General features: G+C 35.8%; 4 protein-coding genes across 7 annotated transcripts; all 4 read left to right on the forward strand.

Moving 5' to 3' along the window:
- Positions 1 to 693: 693 nt before the first annotated feature.
- On the forward strand, positions 694 to 5,390 carry LOC102577954 (importin alpha). Its single transcript, NM_001288853.1, is given in 10 exon segments — positions 694 to 981; positions 1,645 to 1,741; positions 1,831 to 1,922; positions 2,023 to 2,154; positions 2,508 to 2,693; positions 2,804 to 2,967; positions 3,107 to 3,185; positions 3,487 to 3,615; positions 4,450 to 4,577; positions 4,684 to 5,390. Coding segments are annotated over 10 exon segments (1,608 nt in total). The 5' UTR covers positions 694 to 765; the 3' UTR covers positions 5,069 to 5,390.
- A 193-nt stretch (positions 5,391 to 5,583) lies between these two features.
- Positions 5,584 to 9,770, forward strand: LOC102629549 (rhodanese-like domain-containing protein 6). Its single transcript, XM_006472164.4, has 9 exons — positions 5,584 to 6,065; positions 6,167 to 6,328; positions 6,578 to 6,683; positions 6,790 to 6,988; positions 7,106 to 7,187; positions 7,353 to 7,435; positions 7,553 to 7,685; positions 8,015 to 8,180; positions 8,560 to 9,770. Exons 1-9 carry the CDS (start codon positions 5,901 to 5,903, stop codon positions 9,288 to 9,290), a joined length of 1,827 nt encoding a protein of 608 aa, XP_006472227.2. The 5' UTR covers positions 5,584 to 5,900; the 3' UTR covers positions 9,291 to 9,770.
- A 176-nt stretch (positions 9,771 to 9,946) lies between these two features.
- LOC102630023 (intermediate cleaving peptidase 55, mitochondrial) lies at positions 9,947 to 15,762 on the forward strand. Of its 4 annotated transcripts, none has more exons than XR_003064686.2 (14): positions 9,948 to 10,192; positions 10,700 to 10,774; positions 10,989 to 11,252; positions 11,607 to 11,699; positions 11,953 to 12,159; positions 12,448 to 12,551; positions 12,739 to 12,805; positions 12,884 to 12,991; positions 13,235 to 13,327; positions 13,644 to 13,734; positions 13,941 to 14,006; positions 14,434 to 14,489; positions 14,875 to 14,935; positions 15,364 to 15,451. XR_003064686.2 is itself a non-coding variant. In XM_006472167.4 (14 exons), exons 3-14 carry the CDS (start codon positions 10,992 to 10,994, stop codon positions 15,475 to 15,477), a joined length of 1,326 nt encoding a protein of 441 aa, XP_006472230.2. In that variant the 5' UTR covers positions 9,948 to 10,192; positions 10,700 to 10,774; positions 10,975 to 10,991; the 3' UTR covers positions 15,478 to 15,762. The 4 variants fall into 4 exon arrangements, 2 of the variants coding, with proteins under 2 accessions (XP_006472230.2, XP_006472229.2); XM_006472167.4 differs by having other exon boundaries at positions 10,975 to 11,252; positions 13,941 to 14,011; positions 15,364 to 15,762; XM_006472166.4 differs by having other exon boundaries at positions 9,949 to 10,192; positions 13,941 to 14,011; positions 15,364 to 15,762.
- A 2,688-nt stretch (positions 15,763 to 18,450) lies between these two features.
- Positions 18,451 to 19,184, forward strand: LOC102631030 (uncharacterized). Its single transcript, XM_006472170.4, has one exon. The coding sequence runs from the start codon at positions 18,559 to 18,561 to the stop codon at positions 19,054 to 19,056; it is 498 nt and encodes a 165-aa protein (XP_006472233.2). The 5' UTR covers positions 18,451 to 18,558; the 3' UTR covers positions 19,057 to 19,184.
- Positions 19,185 to 19,220: the final 36 nt, after the last annotated feature.

Genomic DNA, 19,220 nt, shown 5'->3' on the forward strand with positions numbered 1-19,220 from the left:
TTTTTTTTTTCCTCTGGTTGTGTCTATGATGTATATTTTACATCAATATCTTCATATATGGTGTTAAAAATAGTTGTATTTTACTGTTTTTATATGCTGTGCTTGGTTTTCTTATGGTTTTGCAATCTCCAATCTTCAAATCTGGTGGATTTCAATCTGTAACAAATCAATTATTGCAAAAAGTCTATTCAAATACTAGTTGAAAGAACCAAACCAAGAGATGGAGAGTAACATAATAGAGCTATTTCTTGTGAGTAGCTCTCATATGTTGTGTGCATCTCCTTTGTGCACTGCATTTTCCTAGTGAGTTTATGGTGTGAAAATTCCAATAATTTAACCAATTGTCTGCCTGTGAAAGATCGAAGGTTGGGCTGGAAATTATCTTGAAAGATTGGGCCAAAACATTGGGCCGGTGGGTTTGCCAGATAATGAATGAAGCCCGATCAAGTTTTGGGCCAAGACTTAGAACGAAAAAGTAACCTCGAGTCGTCCGATTCTATTACAATAAATCAAATAATCTTTTTTCAATAAACGAAAGAATTAGATAATCGTTTTTCAAAAAATATTGATTAAATTGAGTTTTAAGATCATAATAAATTATTCAAAACAATTAATAAGCATACGTGAAAAGTAATTACTTAAGATCCAAATAAAACTCATTCGCTTGAACATTTTCACCCGATCCCTTCTTCCCTCACGCTCTCTTAATCTCTCGTTCAATTCAAGATTTCGTAAAAAGAGCGGAAGAAAGGCCGAAAGAACGACATGTCGTTGAGACCGAGCACGCGAGCGGAGGTGAGGAAGAAGGGGTACAAAACGGGAGTCGATGCGGATGAGGCGCGGCGGCGGAGAGAGGACAATCTGGTGGAGATCAGAAAGAACAAAAGGGAAGATAATTTGTTGAAGAAACGACGCGAAGGTCTCCTGCTTCAGCCTCAGCAACAAGGCCTCGATGCCTCGCAAAACGCCATTGAAAAGAAGGTAAAAAAAAAAAACATATTGAAAATGATTGCTTGCTTTGTGAAATCTTGATTTTTGACTTGTGGGTTTGCATTGCACTGGTGTTTGGTTGATGGGTTTTTGTGGGATCTTTATATATTTGTGAATTTTGATGATTAGATATTGTTTGTGTGGGGTGGATAAAGTAGGGATTTGCTGGAATAAAAGAGTTTCGTTGAAATGAGTGTAGATGCAGTTTTTGGTTTTTTGATTTATGATCCGTAAGGAATTGGAGTTTGTAAATCTTTTAGTAGAAAGTGGATTAAGTAGAATTGCTTTCTGCAAATGTACTTGGAAGCGAAATCTGGAAAAGCACTTATCGAGTGATTCTTGATAAAGGACACAATGTACTTTCGTGCTTTCAAAAAGTAATTTGTATGTTTCAGCTGGACACTTGAATATATTGGATTGGTTACTGATATTCGGAGAAAACGGTTGTCTGTTTGGCCTTTTTAATGATCTTGGGTCCCCGCATGCTAAATTTCTTGTTCTGCTTCCAATGAAATTGGCTCTTTGTCTTTTTCTTGTTGAAAAATGACTCTTACAAGTTGTATTCTCCAAAGTTAACTTCTTTATTTTAATTAATTAATTATTGTTGTTATTATTTTTTCATGTTTAACTGGTGATATTGGTGTTGTCTAACAGTTGGAAAGTATTCCTTCTATGGTACAAGGAGTGTGGTCTGAGGATCCTGCATTACAGTTGGAAGCAACTACGCAGTTTAGAAAGCTGTTATCAATTGGTATGAGCATGATTCTGTTGCCAATTAATTCTTTTTCAAGGAACATACCTCTCTGTGCTGTTGACAGTTTGGCCTCTATCATTTTGTAGAACGCAGCCCTCCAATTGATGAAGTAATTAAAGCTGGTGTTGTCCCGCGCTTTGTGGAGTTTCTAGGAAGGCATGATATGCCTCAACTACAAGTAGGATCTGCTTCTGACTTTTTTTTTAAAATTTTTTAAAACCAGGTAATTTGTTTGAAGATATTGATTGACCATCATCTGACTTTACCATTATGAGCAGTTTGAGGCTGCATGGGCATTGACCAATGTTGCATCAGGGACATCAGAGCATACACGAGTTGTCATTGAGCATGGTGCTGTCCCCATGTTTGTTCAACTTCTTAGCTCTGGCAGCGATGATGTCAGAGAGCAGGTTGGTGCTTGCCTCTTATGTTTAAAAATCTTTCTTATGCAGGATCATTGTGACAAAACCATGAGATTCTAAATCATTTTGAAACTTTTATATTGCATTAATGGGAAAGTTGATAGAAAAGACTTGTGAATTTTTTTGGTTGTTAATATCCAAATTCTTTGCAAGTTTCTGATAGAAGTTTGCTTGGCATTGCAGTATATGCATATTGTATTTGTCACGGTGCTTTTTCCCCATTGGATCAGAATTTTCTTTGTTGGCATCTATACTTGTTCTTTCATTTTTTTCCAGACAATTATTGTATTGAACTGTGGCAATTAATATCTTTCCAAATTTGCTTTGACTTTGTTCATCAGGCAGTATGGGCTTTGGGTAATGTTGCTGGTGACTCCCCTAGTTGTAGAGATCTTGTTCTTTCTAGCGGTGCTCTCATGCCATTACTAGCTCAGTTAAATGAACATTCAAAACTATCCATGCTGAGGAATGCAACATGGACTTTATCGAACTTCTGTCGTGGCAAACCTCCAACACCATTTGAACAGGTGGGGTTCTAGAGATAAGTCTGTGATATATTATTATTTTGCTCATTGACTCAATAAGGCTAATACTAGAGTCCTTAAATGATGAAATTATTATCCTTGGTGTCTGTCAGGTGAAACCTGCTCTGCCAATTCTCCAGAGGCTCATCCACTTGAATGATGAGGAAGTTCTTACAGATGCCTGCTGGGCTCTCTCTTATCTTTCAGATGGCCCCAATGACAAAATTCAGGCTGTGATTGAAGCTGGTGTCTGTCCACGGCTTGTGGAGCTTTTGATGTGAGTTCTTTTGTTCTTCACCATTTATTTTTGATATTTTATTCATAATGCATAAGACTTTGCATTTCTGTTGTTTTGGTTTTACATAGTGTTCAATCTGTTAAGTGGCTGCTACTAATTTAAACTTTGTTTATCCTAGGCATCCATCAGCTACAGTTCTCATACCTGCCCTTCGTACAGTGGGAAATATCGTTACTGGAGATGATGCTCAGACTCAGGTACCTCCATTATCTCTCTTATATTAGATGTCTATGGTAGTTTTTTCTTTATACAAGTTCATTACCATTTTATTTAAAGCTGGTAAGAGGGCTTAATTAATTTGTAATGCTGTTGGCTCCTTTTTCAATTAAACTTATTTAGTGAACACTAATGTAAATGATTGTTATGGATTGGAGTTTGGAAGTAAAAATTTATGAATAAATTAAGTAATTATCTCAAATTCTCTCTCGTGTATATTCAAATAAAATTCTATTTCCTTCCCTATTTTATAGCAGCTGATAACTCAGATTTTTGTTTCAGTTTGTAATTGATAATGGAGTGCTCCCTTGTCTATATCAACTTCTTACTCAAAATCACAAAAAAAGCATCAAGAAAGAAGCTTGTTGGACGATCTCAAATATTACAGCTGGGAATAGAGCTCAGATACAGGTACACGATTCGTTCCATCTCTTTGTTCTGCATGAAGATTTTTCTTTATATTTTGTTTGACACCTGCGAAGTTGGTTTTGGAGAATTATCTCTTCTGGTTGTGTATCTGATATTAGTTAATTATTTGAGCAGGAAAAGATGGAAGATGGTTTGTGATATATTGGTGGACATCATAATTAAATATATTTTGTATATTTCTAGCCAGCTATTTTCCCATTTAGGGCTTCACTGTTAAGTTCCTATTGAATGCTGTAGTGGTAAATTGTCTTAAATCTGGTCCTCACCTTTACATCCGGACAACTTGCTTGCTCATGTTTGTTTCATTGTAATTTTATGCATTTAAGTCTCATGATTTTCATTAATTTGATGTCAAATGTTGTCTTAATAAATTGTTTGATATTCAGTCAGTGGGGAAGGACATTTCATCCGGTTCTTCATTGTCCATGCATCATATCTGCTATTTGAACCTATGGCAACCATCCCTATTTTCTTTATCCTTTTTTTTTTCCTTAAATTAACATTTAAATTTCAATAACATTTGGGTACTGCAAATGATGGATTTTTCCTTTTTGGTGGTTGCCAATTTAAGGATTGTTGATTTGGCCCTTGAGAGAAACTTCTTAAAAGATTCCAAGATAGTGGTTTATGTGTATGTTAGTTTTTCCTTCTTGCTTGCATCCTGGTATTTTGGTCCCTATAGCATGTAATACAATTGCTTGGTTGTCTTTTCTATTTTTGAATGTGACTTCCTCAAAAGTCAAATCTATTTAATGCTGAGGAAATTGCTACTTGAATATACTCGTAATTATAATTTGTTGAATTTTTGTTTGACAGGCTGTTATTGAGGCCAATATCATCCTTCCTCTTGTGCACCTTCTTCAACATGCAGAGTTCGAAATCAAGAAGGAGGCTGCATGGGCTATCTCAAATGCCACATCTGGAGGATCTCATCAACAGATTCAGTATGTTTCTTTTATTCACTCAGTGATGTTCATATGACAGATGTTTCTTTTATTTATTTGATAATGTTCATGTGATAGAATCACTTATGCTACCGTGTTCTTGCAGATTCCTGGTAAGCCAAGGTTGCATCAAACCGCTCTGTGATCTTCTGGTTTGTCCGGACCCAAGGATTGTGACAGTTTGTCTAGAGGGTCTTGAGAACATTTTGAAGGTGGGTGAGGCTGACAAGGAAATGGGAATGAATAATGGGATTAATGTTTATGCCCAAATGATTGATGAGTGTGATGGATTAGATAAGATTGAGAATTTGCAAACCCACGACAACAATGAGATTTATGAGAAGGCTGTGAAGATTTTGGAGAGATATTGGGCTGAGGAAGAGGAAGAGCAGCTTATCCAAGATGGTGGAGGTATTGGAAATCAGCAGCAGGGTTTTGGTTTTGCAACCAACCAGCCCAACATTCCACCTGGTGGCTTCAAATTTGGTTGAAGTAGTAGTTTGAGAATATCTTTACTAGCTTTATAGGGCATTGTTTCTCCCATTGCAGTGAATTTTGGAATTTTCTAAATTGTCTTGTCGTCGTCGCCAAGGGTCAGGATTTTTGGTCTGGCACATAGGCTTTTTACTTTTATGGAATATGTTAAAACTTTTCGAGTTGACTTGCAGTTTTCAACTTGAATTGTATTTCTCAATTCGCAGATTCATAGGAAAAATTTTACATTGTGATATGTCTTCATGTGGTGTTGTAATTTGGCAAATGCTACATAATACTTATAATGCTGTGGAGTCGTGGATGTGCTTTCTTCGTGGTTACCTAGTCTTGTCTTTATGTATTCTTTTATAATGGCAACGGTGAATCAAATAAAAACGGAGAATCAAATCTTTAATGCAACGACTGGAAATAAAACTGTTTTCATAATGGCAACTGCACTAATTTTTTTTTTTGGGATATTACTTAAATTCTGTTCAAACTTTTTAATTGAGGGTGTGATAGGGATTGAGTTGCGCTGATACATAACAATCACTTGATTGCTTCTGGGTATGAGCAGAGCTGAATCTGGAAAATTGGTTAAACTGAAATAAATTCAGCTTGCGAACTGGAAAATAAGTTTTTTTTTTTTTTCTTTTTGAAGTATTGGAATTTTTTTTTTAACCCTCCCTAAATTTAAAAAATTACAAATTTAAAAAAGTAATAATTACGTATTGTGTGAACTGTGAAGGCCACTGTCATAGCTCAGACGGGGGCAAAGTTAGGGCTTCTGCGGCACTTAATGACTTAAAAGGCTGTGCCAGTGCAATCTCTGTAAACTAAACTAGAACAATGTCTGGTGATAACCAGAGTCAAGAACAATACGGTGTATTACTTTACTACAAATACTCAACGATTCCCGATCTCAACTCACTCTTCACCTTCTATGAGTCCAACTGCAGCTCACTCGGTCTCCTCGGTCGAGTCCGACTCGCTCCCCACGGCGTCAACGTCACTGTAACATACCCTTTTCACCGTTTCAGTAATTCATGATAAAAATCATTGCTTTATTGTTTCTGGGCATGTGGGTTGCGTTTTGATTTCTGGGTTTTGACCAGGTTGGTGGAAAGTTGTCATCCTTGGAGTCCCACATTGATGCAGTCAAGTCCATTAGTTTGTTTGAAGGAACCGACTTTAAGCTTGCTTCTTCTGACTATCCTTTGAGTGACAAGGTTGCTCATGAATGTGGCTTCACTTCTCTCTCTATTCGGATTGTCAAGGTTACTGCTCTCTCTTTCTTTCTTTATTTCTTGATGGTTTTGACAAGGTTAAGTATATGTTTATAGCTATTATACTTTTGCGTAATTTTGAAAATGCATTGGCTATAGTGTATGGTCAACTGGCAGCTAACGTTATCAACTACCCACTCACTTATTTCGATAGCTAATGATTCTATTCCGCAGCAGTTGTGGACTTAAAACAATAACACCTTAGTGCAACTGATGGAATGAGTCTGTATTTGTTCACAGGAATTGGTTACTTTTAGTTCTCATCCTTTGTTGAACCCACCTGATGTTTCAAATGCTGGGAGGCATTTATCTGCAGTTGAGTTCCATTCCATTCTTCAGAGTACTGGTACGTACTGTTTGCAACTTTTAGTTAGATACTCAAATATTCGGAGGAAATGACAAAAGGTTGTAATGGGTTTATCTGATGATTGATTCTGTTTGTGCGAATCCAGGGCAAGTTCTAGACAAAGAAAATGCAACTGATGATAAGAAACTTGTTCTGTTGGATGCAAGGAACTTATACGAGACTAGAATAGGGAAGTTCCGCACACCAAGTGTGGAAACTTTAGACCCAGAAATCAGGCAGTTTAGTGATCTGCCCACATGGATAGATAATAATGCTGAGCAATTGCAAGGAAAACATGTTCTCATGTAAGTGCACCTGTGAAACTCTGAAAATCAGTATCCTACAAATATTCTTAAGTTATGTAATTAGGTTTAGCTCTCAATCCGGTGTTTTGAGATTGTAACCTTCAGATTATGTTACAGGTACTGCACTGGAGGAATCCGGTGTGAGATGGCATCAGCCTATGTTAGGTCAAAGGGTGCTGGCTTTGAGAATGTTTTTCAGGTGAGCTGCTCATACCTTTTTGGATACCATCCTTTATCTTTTATTTGACTAATAAATTACTGAGGAAGTTGCCTTCAACATATGGCCTCAAGGAAGTGAGGTTCATCTTTGTGGATGAGGAATAGAAAAGATGATGATACCTCTCTAATATTGGCTTTATTGTAGTTATATGGGGGAATACAGCGTTATTTGGAACAGTTTCCAGATGGTGGTTTTTTCAAAGGAAAGAATTTTGTTTTTGATCACCGGTATGTTCTGTTACAGTAGTCATAAAATAATCTTCGCTATTTTCATTTCCAGTTGTCATAGAGTAATCTTTGGTGTATATAAAATGGATATCTATCTTTTCATATTGTTGGTTGTAGAATTTCAGTTGGGAGCTCAGATGCAGATATTATGGGTAGCTGCCTTCTTTGTGGCTCTTCCTTTGATGATTATTCTTCACGATGTCGATGTACTCACTGCAGAATGCTTGTTTTGGTCTGTGATACTTGTCGGGTATGAGTAAAGTATAATCCTTTAATCATTGTATTCATCGGTATTAGTATTGACTTCACTGACATTTCTCATAGCAATTTTAAGGCTCTGAGTTGACAACGAAGAGAAGTTAGGTTAAACACGTTAAACACCAGCTCTCTCTTTTTTTAAATATTCTTTTTTTCTTTTCCCAATCAGAAAATATGTCTTCCACTCATTTTCCTCTATACGGATAATCTATCAATTGCTTCTCGGTTGCATCTTTTGTTACCTGAATCTGTTTTCTTCTTTACAAGGTTTTTTTTTTTTTTTTAATGGCTTCTTCACAAGCTTTGTTTATGGGCCTGCAGATGGAGGGAGCCCAGTATGTTTGTGAGCTATGCCGGAAACATGGTAAGAGTATCAGTTCATCCCCAGTTAGTGAAGATAGCAAAATGAAAGTAACATCGCCACAAATTGAGCTAAAAAATGTTTCCTCAGAGTCCACTGTCTCACCTCAAATGCCTTGGAGAAATGGTAAGGTCTGTATTCTCTCTGTATGACTGCATGAACTTTGCTTGCAGATGGACTAAGAATAACCGAGTAATAAGGCTCTGCTTAATTTTTGTTGGTTATAACCACCATAACTGCTAACAGTGGTGGAGTTATCAATTTATGATAGTCTTACAATATTTCTACATATCTGATGTTTGCTCATTTTGAACAACCAAAAATTTAAAACTATTGATAAGAATACATTGCCCAGTTCACAAATTTCTTCATTGGTTTATCTGCAAATGCTTCTTTGAGTACTGAATTCTAGTCTTGTGTTCTTCTGTATACTTGAAAGTTGAATTTGAGAGTAAATCATAGACTTCATTTACTATTCCTGATAATTGTTAGTTCTACTCTGCAGGCATTGTGTGTCGCAGAAAACTAAGAATCTTATGCTTGCATGGGTTTCGGCAGAATGCCTCCAGTTTTAAAGGAAGAACTGCATCATTAGCAAAGAAGCTGAAAAACATCGCTGAATTTGTGTTCATTGATGCACCGCATGAATTGCCATTTATTTACCAAACCAGCAATGTCTCATCTGTGATACAAAATGGTCCTCCCCCACCGTCAGAGAATTGCAAGAAGAGGTTTGCTTGGCTTGTGGCACCTGATTTTAGTGGAAAGAGGGAAACTAATTGGAAATTGGCAGATGGCCCATTTGATCCTCACCAATACCAGCAGCAAACTGATGGGTTAGATGTATCATTGGCGTACTTGAAGACCATATTCTCGCAGGAAGGACCATTTGATGGGATCTTGGGCTTTTCCCAAGGAGCTGCTATGGCTGCTTCAGTTTGTGCACAATGGGAGAGACTAAAGGGTGAAATTGATTTCAGGTTTGCAATTTTGTGCTCAGGGTTTGCTCTTCATTCTGCAGAGTTTGAACACAGATCCATCAATTGCCCTTCACTTCATATATTCGGCGGTGACCTAGGAAACGACAGACAGGTAGCAAATCAAGCCAGCAAAGAACTTGCTAAGGCATTTGAAGAGGGTTGCTCCGTCATTATTGAACATGACTGCGGCCATATCATTCCTACACGTTCTCCTTATATCGATGAGATCAAGAGCTTTCTTCAGCGTTTCCTCTGATGAAATATTAATAACTTTTCTTGATCTGTTCTTGCTGTGTTACTCTACACATTTATGGGTGACCATTCTACTAAAATTGATATGTTTGGAGGAACGATTTAATTCGTTTTTGTAGCAAGACAAATGACTCAAAGACAGAAGGACCCCATGAGTCAATAGTACTGTCTCTGAACTGTTCTCAGTAGTTATAAATTAGATCAGTGTTCCGCAGAGAGCTTGCTGCCTTGAAGCTGGCACCCAAATTTGTGAATTTTGTATCTCTCTGCTCAAGATATTGAGAAGTTTGTTGGAACAAGAAGAATTTCTTAGCAAATGCAGGTTCCCATTATAGTCCTATTGCGTGTAAATGGAAGAGTTCTCTTTCAATTTTTACATGGTTAGATCGAACACTTTCTTTTATGTTGTTTTGTATAATCTTTATCAAGATAAATACTTAAACGATATGTCTTATAATTATTATGTAAAAAAAATGTTAACGGATGGGGTTATTTGCACCTAAAATAACTTTTAAACTCCCATATGTGATTAAAAGTGCTTTATTATTTAATTTTACAAATTAAAAGGACCATAAATTGACATTGGATGTATGTATTTTAAAAAAGCATCATTTACACTAATTTATTTATACACAAATTCCTAAACTTTAATTGCAAGTCAAAGATTAACAGCACCCCGAAAAAATCTCGACAGGGACTTATGTTTTGGACCAAAAGTGCCGATATAAAAGTTAAACCCTGCACACGGAACTTAGTTATAAGTTTCGTCCGAGACTCCGAGGTTTAAGCTGTTCAAACAAAGTACAACCCATCTTTCGAACTTCAAAGACAGTTGCAGAAGAGCAGAAGCTAAAAAAAATGCAAATTCTAATGCGGAAACTACTTCAAAGAATCTCATGTAGACAAGTAATATGTCCTCTGTATATGCCTTTCATGTGTTAATAGCATCGTATTTACCAAATTTTTAAAGAAAGTTTCTTTTTTTAATTATTAATTTAACTTTTTGGGCTGAACTCTGAAGTGGGCACTTTGCAGATAGTCCAGTGAGTAGATAAAATTCATGTTAATTGAAGCTTTTATCTTGAATAAAGATGTGATTTTGGGGCTAAATATTTTGGGAATTTTCATAAGGAATTGGGTGGCAGAAGCTATTTTATCAATTATATGTTTTTGGGCTTATATGAGTAGCATTTAGGGACTGCTGCTGAGGAATGAGGTTGTTGCTTTGTACTTGCTTTGTTTTTTGTGTTGAGTGCTGAATTCGTTGGATTATTTGTTGATGGCGGTCTAATTTGCAATTATCAATCACGTTACTTACTTTATCTGTTGATGGATTTTGTGAATGCCTGCTGTATAATACTTATTTGGCTTTTGATGAATTTTTGTTTCGGTGTTTTGTTAACGGGTTTCTAGGTCAATGGACGGCGTGCATATTCTACAAAAAAGTTTGTTGATAGTGGACAACCAACTCCAGCGTCCCATCCTCAGGTGCGGCAACTCAATATCTGTGTTTACTTATCAGTATTTTGATTCTTAGGAACCTGGTTTGGAAGTAACTAATGTATATTATCAATACATATATACCTGCTGAAGAATTGCATTTATTTAGCAAAACAAAGTGAAATCCTTGAAAGAGAAACTAGTTTTAGAATATTGCTAAATTGTGTTTAGCTAATAATCAGCTTTAGGGGTGGCTTTGTAGTTAATGAAGGAAGGGGAGATCACACCTGGAATAAGTGCTGAGGAGTACATCTCAAGGAGGAAAAGGTTATTGGAGATTCTCCCAGAGAATAGTGTTGCCATCCTTGCAGCTGCCCCTGAAAAGATGATGACCGATGTTGTGCCTTACCCATACCGGCAAGATGCTAATTACCTATATATCACCGGCTGTCAACAACCTGGTGGTGTGGCAGTTTTAAGCCATGAGTGTGGTTTGTGCATGTTCATGCCAGAAACATCTGCTCATGTATGACAACTCTCTGGCATGATAGATTTTTCTTAATGCACTACTTTTGACATTGACATGATCCCTGCACAAATGACTTGGATATATTGTAATTTTCCCGCCTACATATGTATGCAGTTTGGTGCATGAAACTAAGTACCCAAGCAAATGTGGTATCATCTCTTCTTTATAAAATAACATAAATAAATAAATACTGCTCGAGTTACACTCAAATATGCATGTAGAAGCAATACTAGTTATTCCTATACATTGTGATAGCCATAAAGTTTAGTCAAGGCTAGTTCCATGAATCTCTGCAACTTTTAATATGGACAAAGTTCTGATGTGAGTTTTGATTAAATTGTTTATTTTTAGGATGTTATCTGGAAGGGGCAAATTGCGGGAGTCGATGCAGCCGCAGAAACATTCAAGGCTGATAAAGCATATCCAATGAGCAAAATACAGGAGGTGAGTTGAATACTCTGGTTGTGTGAAGACTAGGAAAACATTATTGTTGTAATGCATTACAGGATGATTTGGTAGAGTCTACTTCAATGAATTACTAGACATTCCTGTATCTAGCAAACTGGAAATTTTGGCCATAGTTCTTTTGAGCCTCTTTAGAGATGTATTTGATTTCCGGTCGGTAACAGTAACCTAGCATCTATTCACATGCTTTATGCAGAATTGTTTTATGTTTCTTATTCTAATATTGCTGCAGATCCTTCCAGATATGATAGGGAGATCTTCCAAATTGTTCCATAATCAGGAGACAGCTGTACAAACATACACGAACTTGGAGGCCTTCCAAAAGGCAGATTTCTATGGCGCAGTTAGAAATCTTTCTAGGCTTACACATGAGTTGAGGTGGGTAAAATCACCTGCTGAGCTCAAGTTAATGAGAGAATCTGCATCAATTGGTTGCCAGGTACTTCCAAGTGTGTGTTGTAGCTAACTATCTTCAATTTAAAGTCCTCTTCTCATATAATATAGATAAAATTAGAACTTCAGTCCCATTAGATCAGCCTTAGATTTATATATATATATATATATATATGTGGAAAAAATATTATTTTTAACTTATTATTTTTACTTCTTTTATTTCTTGAGATTTTCATAATTTTGCTGTGACTGCTGTCTTTTTCAGATGGTTAATTATGGTTGTAATTCGGAACCCCTGTTTGATATTTTATGGATTAAATTTATTTTCTTTCAGGCCCTTTTACAGACAATGCTGCATTCAAAGTCACATCCTTATGAGGGTTTGTTAGCAGCAAAGTTTGAATATGAATGCAAAATGAGAGGTGCCCAAAGAATGGCGTGAGTATTTTCCTTTCAAATGGTTGGAACCAGAGAAATTATTTAAATTATATACTTTATTCTTTTACTTTATGTGCTATTGTGATGTTGGGTGTGACAAGATATAAAATTATAATGGATTCTAGCCTGAAGTATTATATACTGTAAAATTTTCAGATGATTAATGAATGTGATTCCTTTTTGCTAGATTTAATCCTGTCGTTGGTGGTGGCCCTAATGCTGCTGTTATACATTACTCTCGGAATGACCAGAAAGTATGTTCACTTATCAAAATGTGGATTTCATTCTCACCAAAAATCCTATTGTGACTATCTTTGCAACATATTTTGCAGATTGATGATGGGGATCTTGTTTTAATGGATGTTGGGTGTGAATTGCATGGTTATGTCAGTGATATGACACGTACCTGGCCGCCAAGCGGTAGCTTTTCTTCGTTAGAAGTACGCACTGCTTCATGTTCTCCTGCTATTTAATCTTGGACAAAAAATAAAATGGTATTTATATGCACCATGTTGTGCATTAAGTTTTGGAACATCTGAAACTGCTGTAATTCTAACAGTTTTTTGTTTACTTAATTCATTTTCTTTCATTGGTTTTGTCATTTAAAAATTTTGTTATTCTCTAGTGCTTTAAGCCATAATGAATGAATGTTGCATTGTTGATGTTTATTTTCTACTTTCTAGGAAGCGCTTTATGATCTCATACTTCAAACAAACAAGGAATGTCTGAAGCTGTGCAAGCCTGGCGCTAGCCTTCTACAAATACACCACTATTCAGTATGATCGTTAGAACCTAAAATTGTAGTTACTCTGTTTTTCCTTTGAATCGATTCCCCTTGCCTGAAGAATGAAAGGATGGCACTTCATGTCCTCATTCCTTATAATTTGTTGTCACTTTGTGCCAAATGACGTGATGGCTCACTTTTTTATGACTCCTTGTTTATATGCCCTTGTTTATATAAATTATCTTATTATTGGACATATTTCTCCTGATAAAGTAATATGGTTTTATCTAGTTTAAGCTGCTTGATGCTTCAAACAAACATTTAACTGTAAGCAATTTTATAGTCCTGTTGACTTTGTGCTTACATAGGTTGGAATGCTGCGGAAAGGACTGAAGGAAATTGGAATTGTGAATAGCGATGGGACTGATCCCTACAACGAGCTAAACCCAACTTCCATAGGTTTGTCCAAACTTCACCCATCATACATGTCAGCTCGTCCTTTTGTCTATATAATGTACAATAACATATGGCTTTATTCGCACTATTCAATAATCTCTCCAAAATATTCAAGATAAGTTAGTTTCTAACCTAATAATAAATTAGAAAAGTGACACCAAAGGTGTAATTATTTATGTTACCGTTTCTTCATTTATTTTGATGTCCAGGTCACTATCTGGGAATGGATGTCCATGATAGTTCTGTGGTTACCTATGAACGTCCCTTGGAGCCAGGTGTTGTAAGTTGACATCCTGATGTGGTTTTATCCTTTTCTACTACTTTTTAGTGGCGTTTAAGAAATTCAAGACAGAAAAGAGGGGGGAGAGAATGTGAACCAGGATGTTGGTTTAACCTGTAGATAATTTGTCTTCATAAAAATTGGGTTTTTATGTTACATTATTCTTTGTAATATGTGTCGAATTAGCAAGTGGCAACATTAAAAGTATTGCTGTTCCAAATCTCCTATAACTTTACCAAAAAATGATTAGTGGCAATGAGAGTTTCTTTTGGAGGGCATGCTACATAGCCAACTTTCTCTGCTTTGGTAGTTTCTGACCAGACATATCGAAACTGCTTGTTTGCTTGCATCAGCATAGTTCACTTTTTCTTTTTTCTTTTTTTTTTTAAGGATTTTGTTAAAAGTTTGCAACAACTTTGCAGGTGATAACTATTGAGCCAGGAATCTATATCCCACGTTCTTTCTCTGGTCCAGAGAGGTACTTTTCAGTTTTATTGTGTATTACTGTTTCATCATGTCTTCAAAATTCATAAAATGAAGTTCCTTGAAGTCACACTTTAATACTGGTATATTGAATCCTCCTCTTGGAAAAAAAAAGGGGGATTGTCATCTGTTGATCATAGCAAAACAGGTCAATACTCTTTTTATTTTTAGTTTTTTTTTTCCAATGAGATCAATAGTTTGTTGAGTTCATTAATAATACCTGTTCTGTCTTATTTTATCTGTTTTAACAAATTCATCATCAAAAACTTGGAAAGTGATTGTCATGCTGCTCTTCTAATATGTTCAAAATTAGCCACTAGTTTGTGAGATTATACTATGACTCCTAATTGTTCCTGATTGGATAAAAAAATTTTTTCCAGGTTTCGAGGAATTGGGATAAGGATTGAAGATGAAGTTCTTATCACAGAAACTGGTTATGAGGTATACAGTTTTGATTTAGTTTGCATTTGGTTATATGAGTTTCGGGCAGCTAGATGGCCATTCCAATTCTCTTGATTTTTTCCTTTTATATGATGCTACTACCATCAAATATTTCCTTTGGTTGTGTGATTCAATGCTTTTAATCTGATGCAGTTGGAACTGTTGAAACGAACGATAACTTTTATAGTAGTAGTTAATATTACATCTACCGTTACTTCACCATTTTGAAATTCATTTGAAATACGTTGATATATATTTTCTCTCACACCTTGGCTGCTGTAATAGTTAATTGGTACATCATCTATGCAAGTAATCTTATGTCCTCCGAAGCACAAATACGTAAAACTAAAAATAACAAACTGGTGATGGTTTTTTTTTTTTTCCTAACATTCTTCGCTTTTGACTACCTTTACAAATTGTTGGAACAGGTCCTTACGGGCTCCCTGCCAAAAGAAATCAAACACATCGAATCCCTGCTAAATAACTTCAGCTCCGAAACAGGAAGGGAGAACCATATTAATGCAAAAGCTGCAACCAGTTGAACATTGCCTTGAAATTTCTGAGTTGAGAAGCCAAAACGGCAGCTTATTGGTGCATGAAATCACTTCCAAAAGCATCTTTTGAATTAGATTGGTTTCATTTTGCCCCGCGACAGTTATTATTATACAAATATGGGATTACATTGTATGCAAGTTGTTTTGTAAATTTTTGTCCTTCCAATTCATTCCTGGAAAAGCCAAATAAGTAGTGGAGAAAATAAGTTGGTAACACTTAACACAATGACTGATTGTTATTATCCACAGTATAGGTTGTGCATACACTTCCAAGTTTCTGTCAGTACTCAGTAGTGGGTTTGAGTCTAATCGCCAGGACAGAACCACATAAAAGTTGGACCAACTATTCAGAGGAGGATACGTAGGTCCTTCTGTCGGTTGGTATGGTTCTGAAGATCATTAACTAGGTTTGGTCGCCCATTACTACGCGGCCACTCAACGGTAAGCCTGAAACCAAACCAGAATTTAATTGGGTTTAGTAATTAATTTCTTTTTCTCTATCTCGAGGAATGTTTAGTGGGACCCAGATGGATTTGCGTGGCCCTAGCAAATTAAGGACACGTGTCCTTTTCTCTGCATTCTGCTTTGCTGTATAATTAGTAACTGACAAGTGTGGTAGGATGGATTATCAATAATCCCTTTATATCGCAATAACACACTTTATGTAATGGACTAATGCCTTTAAAACACTTGTTCAATCTATTTTTTGGAAAAAAAAATAAAAGGCGGCACATTACAATAAAAATTGAGTCAATACTAAATTACAATTATTAAAAATATTGTACAAGTAAATTATTCATAGACAAGTCACCAAATTACATAAATTTATTAGAATCTATCTGATCTATTCTATTAAGTAATTTGAATATTTAAATAAAAAATTTAATTCAAAATAAGCTAAATACATCACATTAATATATAGGGAAAAACTGTGGTGCAACTGTGGTACCGTGCCATAGTTGCACCCAGCCGTTGGCTTCCAATGAACCCCACTTATCTAAGTGGATTCAATGGCTGGATGCAACTGTGGCACAGTACCACAGTTGCACCGTAGTCGGACCCTAATATATAAGTGAACATATTAATTTTAGAAATCAATTTCTGAGAAGAAATCTCAATTTTACTTGTAAACATCATAATAAATAGGCTGAGAAAAACTAGTAATGGTATTTATTTTCTTGAATCTGATTAGAAATAAAATTTTGAATAAGAAATATATCTGTAAAGTATTATGCTATATTAAACAAGAAGCGTTATAGTTAATTTAAATACTGAAAGCGAGTGATGCGAACACTGCTCTACTAAATTTACGAAATGGTCCATAAACATTTTTCAATTTTCAAAAACACAATGCTTATTCATCTCGCATTCTAAGAAAGCATATACTAATTTTGTTAACAATCCACACATAGGTGCTAAGATTTTCAGGATTTTTTTAAATATGAAGGGGTTTCTTTTCTTCCCCATTAAAACGTTTCACCAACTTGCGATAGAATAATAATTAAAAAAAAAATGTTTATAGTGTGATGTCGTTATGAATTCTTAAGACAAAAATTATTTTTTACTCGGGCCCGGATATTCAAAGCTAGGGATGACAACTGGATCGCTCCATAATGGATATCCATAATATCCATCCAATTGGATCGGATAATATCCATCCAAAAATTTTTGGATCTTGAAATAGATATTTTAAAATTATATCCAGATGGATATAGATAGATATAGATAATTATTTTTATCCAATGGATATCCGTTTAACCCAACACAAGTTTAAAAAGTTTTAATTTTATAAAATTAAAAATAAAAAATATAATAAACAAACAATTGTAAAAATATTATATTAACTAGTGAAAAATTTAAATTCCTCTTATATTAAAAACTAAAGTTTTCAAAATTACCTTTTAATTTTTTAACTTATTTAATACTATTAATAATTATTATTTTATTTTATTAATTTAATATTATAAATGGACCTCCACCAAAAAGTTGTCGGACCACCACCGACCTCGCCGGAAGGTCCCCAGACCTCCGCCGAAATTCGCCGGAAATTTGCCGGACCGCCGCCACCGACCACCGAACCGCCATTTTATTTTATATATATATTATTACTAATATAAATAGTTTAATAGTTAAATTTGATATTAGAATTTTAACTATTTTATATTATTATTTTTATATAATAAAAATAAAATATCCATGGATCTCCATAACTATATGGATATCCATGTCTAATATTAAATATTGAATACGAATATGAATATATCCATTATGAATAATTATAAATTTGTATTTAGATGGATATTATCCATTCATAATTGGATATTTACCATTCCTATTCAAAGCTGGGCCCGGCCTTCTCGCTGGCTGGGCCGGGCATTTTTGCCAGGCCTCCTGTGTTCTTTCCCAACCAGTACTTCGATTTATCAACTTGAATAAAATGATTATAATTTATACACTGTAACTGAAGTACTTGCAATACCACGTGAACAACAGTAGTTGGTATTAACTTGGTACTTAAAATTAAATCCAAAAAGAAAAAGAGAATGAACATACGTACATGTCATCAACCACCCACTAAAGGATTTTGCTATGTTACATGCACAACTCATAAGAACCACATAATTATGTGAGTCTCGTAATTTATGTGGTTCTTATGGGTTATGTATGCTACATTACATATAATATAGGGACTCCCCCATTAAATAGGATCCTACTTCCAACAACATCACCTACACGTGGCAGTGTCTCATTGGTGACTCCTTTCAACCTACAGTTTTGCCCTTTAATTCCGCCATAAACTCCCAACTGCATCATAAATGCAAACGACCTTCTCCACTCTGATACGCTTCTTGTTTAACAAATTTACGACCTAGTAAGTTAAACGAACCAAAGCAAAATTCACAATGGCATTTTTACATATTTGTCCGAATATCAAGGGCAAATTTATAATATCACTTGTATAAATATTCCTGGAACCATTTTTAACTGCCACACCACCGCACCTCCCATCGGAAACCAGAAAGCCAAAAAAGGGAAATTTGGAGAGAAATTGTTGCGAGAAAAACAAAAATGTCTCTTGTGACGGAAGAGATCAGAGCCAAGGCAGAATTGTACCGTGGAGACGAGATTTGTCAGGAGAAGTCAAAGTTTTTGCTCACGGAAATAGGGTTGCCGAATGGGTTATTGCCCTTGCATGATATTGAGGAATGTGGGTATGTGAAAGAGACTGGCTTCGTGTGGCTGAAGCAGAAGAAGAGCATAACCCACAAGTTTGAAAAGATCGGCAAGCTTGTCAGTTATGCAACTGAGGTCACCGCCGTTGTTGAGCCTAACAGGATCAAGAAACTCACCGGGGTCAAGAGCAAAGAGCTTTTGATTTGGATTACCATGAGTGATATTTATGTTGATGATCCACCTACCGGTAAGATCACTTTCCAAACTCCTGCAGGGCTATCAAGGTCTTTTCCTGTCTCTGCTTTTCAGGTTGAGGAGCCAACTAAGAACGCCAAGGACAGCAAGAGCAAGGATGTTAAAGATCCGGCTGCTGTGGGCGTCAGGGATGTATAAGAGACATTAGAAAAATGCTCCGAGGCTCTATTTGCCCGTAGGTTCTGTCTTTATATCCGTTGCGTGTACTGCTGTCCTCCCCTACTGTCCTAATTGTTGTAATAAAATCAACTTAAAATTTCATCTAATGGTTCCATACTTTCCATGTTTTGAGATCTGTGTTT

This window comes from Citrus sinensis, chromosome 5 (genome assembly GCF_022201045.2).
Source record: "Citrus sinensis cultivar Valencia sweet orange chromosome 5, DVS_A1.0, whole genome shotgun sequence".
In the NCBI taxonomy this organism is placed as follows: Eukaryota; Viridiplantae; Streptophyta; class Magnoliopsida; order Sapindales; family Rutaceae; genus Citrus; species Citrus sinensis.